At 28.6% G+C, this 8,886-nt stretch overlaps 1 protein-coding gene across 1 annotated transcript; it reads left to right on the top strand.

Moving 5' to 3' along the window:
- Window positions 1-1,019: 1,019 nt before the first annotated feature.
- On the top strand, window positions 1,020-8,886 carry LOC126552665 (uncharacterized). The gene is made up of 2 exons (XM_050207372.1): window positions 1,020-1,203; window positions 7,030-8,886. Exon 2 carries the CDS (start codon window positions 7,033-7,035, stop codon window positions 8,884-8,886), a length of 1,854 nt encoding a protein of 617 aa, XP_050063329.1. The 5' UTR covers window positions 1,020-1,203; window positions 7,030-7,032.

The raw sequence follows: 8,886 nt of genomic DNA, 5'->3' as shown, positions 1-8,886 counted from the left end.
AATTTTTAATGGGCTATGACTTCCAATCCTTAGATGGTTTACTTCCTTTCATCAACATAATTGTTGTAACCCTTTGTTTTGAAGGCCATTTAGGATACCTTATTTAGAATACCAATCAATGTAAAAGTTGATATCCAGTCAACGGAAATCACTAAGGTGTATGTTCTTTTTTAAAATAACCAATAATCCACTTAAAGTGTAAAATGCAAAAAATTCTAGAAGTGAATCACACTAGAATATTATATTTATTAGATAAAATTATAATATAGGTTCTGTGCATACATCAATAAACATATAATATTGGATCCTCATACGTAGAATAATAAAACATACAAAATTATATTCCCATCTGATTATTACTATAGACAATTTCAATTGGTAAATATCCTAACTAATTTAATGAATATTAAGAATATTAATTAGATATATATTAAATATTAAAATTATATTTAATGTTGTTGTATTAAGCAATACTGTAAATTCGTAGTCACGGCATATTGTAATAATATAAAAATTAGAACATAGGAAGTATTAACTATAAACATACACTACGTAAACATTTTTAAATAGACACTATTTTAAACAATAATTAACATAGGTATAAGAACAATAATTGTAATAACTTTTAGCATGTAAGCAATAAATATGTGTAAGTAGGTTAAGATATGGATATATATATATAGGGTTATGATTTTATGAATAAAGAGAGACCAGAGAGTGAGTGGTCGTGTGACTCGGCCACTGCTTAGGGCTTAGATTCTCTAAAGTGTAATATTGAATTCTGTTGTGTGTTTATGTCTATATGTACGATTTGATCGGCGTATACGACAAAGTGGCGCCCAACTAAGGCTCGTTACCTACCGAAGTTTAAATTGTGTGTGTGTGTGTGTGTTTTTACATTTTTGTGTGTACAATTGTCTGAACATACGAACATTTTATTTTCGTTATTTTACGAAACCAAGTCTGCGCGTATATATTTGTGTATACGATTGACTGTATATATTGACTGTACGGATTTGAGAAGTTTTTTCGAAGTTGATTTTCGACAACAAGCTAGGAAGAACGTTTTCTTCTTCTAACACAGTCAAATTCAACGACATTATTGAAGCATTTGACGGAAAGCAGAGGAAGTTCCCTGAATCCAGAACGCGGTCAATCTCGACAGCAACATCGTTCAGAGCGATATCGAGAACATCAACAGGGGTAAGTATACTCAATTTTACTTCAAAGAAAATTTTTTTTTGTTGTTGCACACATAATATTTTTTTTTTTATATATTAGAGTACCCATTATACTAGAAAAATAATTCCAAAAATTCTTCATACTGTAAAATTTTTTTTTTCGAATGGATAAAAATTTTAAATTTTAAAGGACATGAGCAAAAATAACATCTTAGAATTTTCAATAACAACGTTAACAGAGATTTACAATAAAAAAAAACCTGAGTTAATTGACATTTGTATATCACAAAATTTAAAATCAACAGGAACAGTTCGAGAATTGAGAGCTCGTTTATCAAAATATTTTAAAGGTAACATAGAACTTGACGATATTAGAGAAACTTTAACAGAAAGAGAAAAACAGGCTGTAATTAATATCTCAGTGGAAAATAGAATCAAAATAGAAGGTATTGAGCTTGAGGAAAATTCAGAGGAAGAGAATGACTATTATAACTTAAAAACGAAAGAGGAAGTAGAGAAATCAAAACAATTATATGAAAATATCAATACCAAAGCTCAGGACATAACTAATACAATCGAAAAAATTATAAATAACGATAAAAATCAATACATAAATAACTCTGACAACATATATGAATCATTAAATTTTAACGAACAAAACACAGAAGGAAACAGTAGTGACAATTTCGATAGGTTTAACATTTTAAATAAAAGTTTCCATAACAAAGATAAGAATATTCTCCCAGAAAATTCAGAAAAAGAAAACAATTTAAATACTTTAAAAATTAGCAATAATACTTGTGAAAATCATATTACTTCTGACAACAAAAAAAATAAAGAAGTGTCATTCGACGATAAAAATAAAAAAAAACAATCATCTAACGAGTTAAAAATTTTACAAAACATGACCGACAGAAAAAGAAATTTACAAATGACACCCGACTATTTTACAGGCAATGAGGACGTAAAAAAATTCTTAAAACAATATTCTATGATAACTGACTTTAATAACTGGGACGAAAAAGATAAACTAAAATTTTTACCAATGTTTGTAAAAGGAACTGCGAGCAATTTCTTAGACAATTTAAATAATTTAAAAACAAACTGGACATGGAAAGAGATAGAGGATGCGTTTATTGATCAATATCTACCTATTGATTACACTACCATTTTAAAGACAAATTTAGAAAATAGGAGACAGGGAGAATCAGAGTCAGCAACAAGTTTCATGACTGAGATCGAAAGTTTGTGCAGACAAATTGAAACTCACATGAAAGAAGAGGATATATGCATTTACATTTTAAAAGGACTAAAAGAGAATATTTTACATACAATTTCTATGCAAGATAATACAACTTTAAAAAAATTAAAAGAAAATCTAAAAAAATACGAACTTATGCAACATAGAATTAATAACAGAGGCCCGACAATTAACAATTACACTGACTTACTAAATTTACAAGTGACTAAATTACAAGAGTTTCATAAAAATAAAGAAATAAAAAAGAACGAGGAACACACTGAAAACTTATTATTAAAAATAGAACAACTTACGGAAGAAGTTAAAAGAATGAATATGCTGGGAAAGAATACAAATAGATCTGTAGATTTTAGAGAAAATAGATATTATGACGATTATGAAGACAAGAGTTACTATAGAAATAATGAGACAAGAGGCCGTGATTATAATAGAAATAAAGATTACTATAGGAAACCAGAATATAGATACAAAAGTCCATACCCAGGAAGATCGCGAGAATCAAGCAGGGATTCAAGAAGATATAATAGAAACCGATCTTTTTCGAGAGATAATCAGCGTAGAAATAGAGATAGATCATATTCAAGAGAGAGACCAGACTCACGTGAACAAAGTTACACTAGAGAATCACAAAGAGATAATTATAAGAGACAAGATAGTCGAGATAGACAAAGCAGATCGAGGACACCGGAACAATATAGAAATAAAGATAAACAAAAAGAAATGAGAGGTGAAATGGAAAATATAACGTGTTATAAATGTGAGAGAAGAGGACACTATGCAACACAGTGTGATAATGTAAAAAACTAAGAGAGACCGGGTTTGAAGCAAAAATCGGACAACAAACTCGGGAAGAAAAAAAACAGTTTACTGAAATAGCAAATAAAGAAAAAGAACAACATATACTTTTTGTAAAAAACTGGTATGATAATATACAAATAGGTCACATAGAAAAAATTAACCAATATAAAAAAGAACTTGAAAACAACCTCGGACAAAATAAAAATGAATTATTAACAAAATTAGATAACATTAAAAAGAAAAACCAGGTTTTATCCATAGAAATACAATTTCAAAATAAAAAAAAACAAGCAATAATAGACACAGGTTCAAATATATCTTGTATTGAGTATTCTTTCATAAAAAATAAAAATTTAATAACACCAGAAAAACAAACAACTATTACAGGAGCTGACAACTCTATTCTAGAAAATATGGGTACGACACAACTAAAAATAAACATATTAGGAACGGAATACGAAATTAAGGCTTACGTAATCAAAGGTTTAACATGCGAATTTTTATTAGGTAATAATTTTTGTTTGAAATATAATTTAGTTATAGACTTTGATAACAAAGCAATAAATTTTAAAACGGGAGATAGTATTAAAATGGACAAAATATGGGTTGAATACAATGGGATAACTAACATAGGAAAAGAAAGAGAAAATATAGTAGGAAAAATTATAGTAACTCAAGATATTTTAATTCCACCGAAAGTAATAACTAATATACAAATTAAAACGGATATAAAAATAGACAATGAACAAATGATTATAAATCCAGTGAATCGCTTAAGTCAAAAACATTATTTAAAATTAGAAACAAATAGTTTAAAGAAAAATGAAACAACTATTCCAATTTACAATTTTTCAAATTTATACACAAAAATATATGAAGGCACGGTAATAGGTGAAATACAACAAAATACTAACGTTTTTACAATAAATAATTTTCCAAATGAAATAACCGATAAACAAGGGACAGTAATACAAATATCAAACGATTTAACAAAAGAACAAAAGGCAAAAGTATTGATTTTAATATCCAAATATAAACATTTATTTACTTCTGATCAACTTGATTTAAATTGTGCAAAGGTAGAAGAATGTGAAGTAAAATTAAGTTCGGAAAATCCGACATTTCAGGCACCTTATAGAGTTTCACCCGCGCAAAGAGAAAAACTTAGACTTTTAATTGACGAAATGATTAGAGCCGATATAATAGAACCTAGCAAAAGTAATTATGCAGCGCCAGTTTTTCTTATACCCAAAAAACAAAAGGGAGAATATCGTTTTTTGGTAGACTTTAGGAAACTCAATGAACAAACAATAAGTGATAGACATCCAATACCACGCGCCCAAGATATATTTAGGGCGTTAGAAGGAGCAAAATATTTTTCCACAATAGACATGGCACAAGGCTATTTCCAAATTCCGGTAAAACAAGAAGACCGCTCAAAATTAGCTTTTACAACAGATTTCGGGTTATTTCAATTTAAACGGATACCACAAGGCTGGAAAAATTCAGCGCCTATTTTTCAAAGAATTATCAATCAAACTTTTAGCGAATATTTATATAGGTCTATTGTAGCATATTTAGATGATATATGTTGTTTTGCTGACGAATTCGAAAAAGCATTACATAATTTAGAACAAATGTTTATTAGACTAAATGAGACAGGTTTAAAATTAAAAACTAATAAATGTCATTTTTTTCAATCAGAAATAGAATTGTTAGGACACAAAATATCAAAAAACGGTTTAAAACCATTAGAACGAAATATAGAAGCCGTAAAATTATTTCCAAAACCAATAAAAATCAAGGACGTTAGAGCATTTATTGGACTCTGTTCATATTATAGGAAATATATTAAAAATTTTTCAAAAATAGCTAACCCACTCATAGAAATCACAAAAAAAGATGTAGGATTTAAATGGGAAAAAGAACAAGAACACGCTTTTGAGTATTTAAAACAAGCCATTACTTCGGCTCCGGTATTAGCACATTTTAAAGACGGGAGAGAAATTTTTATTACTACTGATGCATCATTAGAAGGACTAGGAGGCATTTTAGAACAAGAAGACGAAAACGGAAAAAAACACCCTATAGGATATACGTCAAGAAAATTAAAAGGAGGGGAAAAAAATTTTTCAACTACAGAATTAGAAATGGCAGCTGTAGTATTTGTAATAAATTATTTTAGAGAATACTTGTTAGGCAGAACATTTACAGTTTTTAGTGACCATTCTAGTTTACAATATTTTAAAAACATGAAAACTCCATCTTCTAGGATAACAAAAAGTATTTTTAAATTAATTGAATATGATTTTGTAATTAAACATAAACCAGGCTCAGCTAACTTAGCAGCAGATAGCTTATCTAGATTTCCCATACACCTAACAGAAATAGAAAAAATTGATAATAATGAAAAGAAATGTCTATAGAAATTTTAAAAACTGAACAGTCTAAAGACGAATTCTGTTCAAATATTTTAAAAGGTCTTAAAAGTATAGGCAGTGACAAATATAAAAAAAAATCACGAAGATACTGTGTGATAGATAACGTACTTTATTATAAACAATGGAATAAAAATGAACTGATCAAACTTATAGTAATCCCAAAAAATTTAATTAATTCTATTTTAAAAGCCTATCACGAATCAATATTTAGCGGACATTTCGGTATTACAAAAACACTTGCAAAACTTAAATTAAAATACCATTGGAATAATATGATCAAAGACACTACAAAATTTATTAACTCTTGTGTTTCGTGTCAATTAGTAAAAAATCCGATAGGAAAAACTCCAGGATTATTACAGCCGATACCAATAGATTCAGGCAAACCATTACAACGGTTAACCTTTGACTATCTTGGACCACTTCCTCCATCTCATGGAAAAAAATACTTAATAGTAGCAACATGTAATGCAACAAAAATGGCTTTTGCAAAAGCCGTTGCAAACGCAACCGGGGCAGAAACAATAAAATTTTTAATGGAATTGATAACATCATATGGAGTTCCCAAATATTTTTGTAGTGATAGAGGCACTCACTTTAAAAATAAAGAAGTAGAAGAAACATGTAAACTTTTAGGTATTACACAAGTATTCTCAAGTGCTTACCACCCACAAACAAACGGTATGACCGAACTAATGAATAAAATAATATGTAATAGTCTTACACATTATGTTCATAAAAATCAAAAAGATTGGGTACTCTATTACAAAATGATTGTATTTGCATATAATACATGTCCAAGTTCTAGACTTAAAGTTAGTCCTTTTTATTTACTACACGGTATGGAAGCAAACCAACCAATAGATAATAAAATTATACCAACTAGTGACAATTTCAAAATTAACGATTCGTTAAGAAAACTACAAGAAATTCGTAAAGAAATACCAGAAATAATAAAAAAAGAACAGGAAAAACAAAAACTTGATTATGACAAAACCCATAGAACAATTACCTTTGAACCAGGTCAACAGGTATTAGTAAAATTTCATTTTCAGGAGCCAAATAAAACAAAAAAATTAGCTCATAAGTACAGAGGACCATTTAAAGTAGTAAAGAAAATATCGGATGTAAATTACAAAATAGAATTAATATTGAATGGAAAACAAACCACAGATATTATACATGTTCAAAGATTAAAACCATTCTCTAACTAACTAAATAAAAACCAACTGTAAATAAAAAAAAAAAATATAAGTAAGAACTAACAATAATTATAGCATAATATAATAACTAAATAATAATAAGAGCGTAACAACACCTTTTTTTTTTTAATCATTTTGCGTTTTAGAATATGTTTCAGTACACAATAATATGTATGTTCTTCCTGAGAACATGTAGTCCAATGGAGCCACTGAGTATCACTGTATCATCAGGGGCATTTTTCAATGAAATCAAGGAAGCGATTACCTACGATAAGAGCATCCCTTTAATATACACTCAAAAGACAATAACAGAAGAATCCAACTTTTCAAATGACTTATTGGAAGTAGAAAAATATTGTAAAAACAAAAACACAACTTACTGTCATACTCTAAAACAATGTTCTTCATTGTTAAACACTCTTAACTCTAACATAGACAAAAATAAAAAAAACATGGAAAAACTAGAAGAAATAAGTAACAATAAAATCAAAAACTATAGAACAAGAAGGGGAATACAATTCATTGGGGATTTTTACAATTTCTGTTGCAATATAGCTACAGAAAAACAAATAAAACATTTTTACACTAACGAAGAAAAATTAAAGGAACAAGCCGATAGACTTAGAGATGTTTTCGTATCAGATCATAAAGATCTAAATACTATTACAACCCAACTTAACAACTACACAACAATAACGGCGGGTAAATTAGAGATTCTAAAGAAAAGCTTGGAACAATTTTACGAAGAAGAAAGGGATAACGGTTTGTTAGAAAATGCAAAAATAGATAAAGAGATTAAAGGGATACAAGAAATCATTTTTTATGTAATTACAATGTTAATAAAATTCATAAATTATGAAAGGGAATCAAGTACACACTTACACTGCAAAATAGGGAAAATTCCTCCAAGACTCATTAACGTAAACATACTATATGACGATTTACGAAAATTAACAAAAATATTAAAAAAGGACGGATATGAATTAGCCATCTCAACAGACGACATTTCTTCATACTACAACATCCCAATAACAGAATGTCAATTTTCTAAAACAGAGATTTTAGTAAAAGTAAAAATACCGATCCGAGAAATAAAAACCAATTGGAAACTTTTTCAATATATCCCTGCCCATTTTAAATCAAATAATTCAACGTGTATTATATATTCCGAAAAAACATACGTAGCGGTAAATAAAATAAATAATGAACATAGGATCATTTCAGGAATAGGTCTACAACACTGTGACCCTCCTGTTACAGATTTATGTTACATTCCAAAATTTTCTTCAGATATATCACTAACGCCAAAATGTGTCGAATCAATTTTCAAAAATTCACCCCTAAACGAAATTAACAAATACTGTTACTTCCAATGTGTAACACAAGACGAAAATGACGATACAATAATTAAACAAATAGGCATTCATACTTTCGCAGTTACAAATCCACAACCAACATTATTTATTAGAAACGGGATCGGGGAAAACACAGAAATACAAGAACTAAAAATTAATTATGAACACCCTGGACTAATTAAAGTAAAGCTACCGTGTGACCACGAACTATTACAAAATAAAAAGGTAATAATCCCAAAAATGTATCCCTGCGAGTTAATTAATACAAACACACTAACAATACAACGAGTGTTACCAATATCTTGGACCACTTTAAAATCTTTAAAAATTATACACGAAGAACAAAAGGACAAAATGTTTTTCACAAATTTAACTGAAATACTAAATCATGATTGGAAAAAAAACGTCCCAAACTTTCATATAAACAAACAAATAAAAGACCCCGAAGAATATTTCAAAGAAATTGTTTTAGAAAAAATGCCACAAAGACTAATAAATGACTTTTTGGGAGATATTATGTATATTACATGGCTATCCATATTAACCATAATCATACTATTTACCATCTATAAAATATATCCAATAATAATAGCAGTACAATTAATGATGACAGCACACCAATTACCCCCCCCCCCCTATTCCACTTAG

Source organism: Aphis gossypii, chromosome X (assembly GCF_020184175.1).
Source record: "Aphis gossypii isolate Hap1 chromosome X, ASM2018417v2, whole genome shotgun sequence".
In the NCBI taxonomy this organism is placed as follows: Eukaryota; Metazoa; Arthropoda; class Insecta; order Hemiptera; family Aphididae; genus Aphis; species Aphis gossypii.
This window is presented reverse-complemented; position numbering and strand designations above follow the sequence as displayed.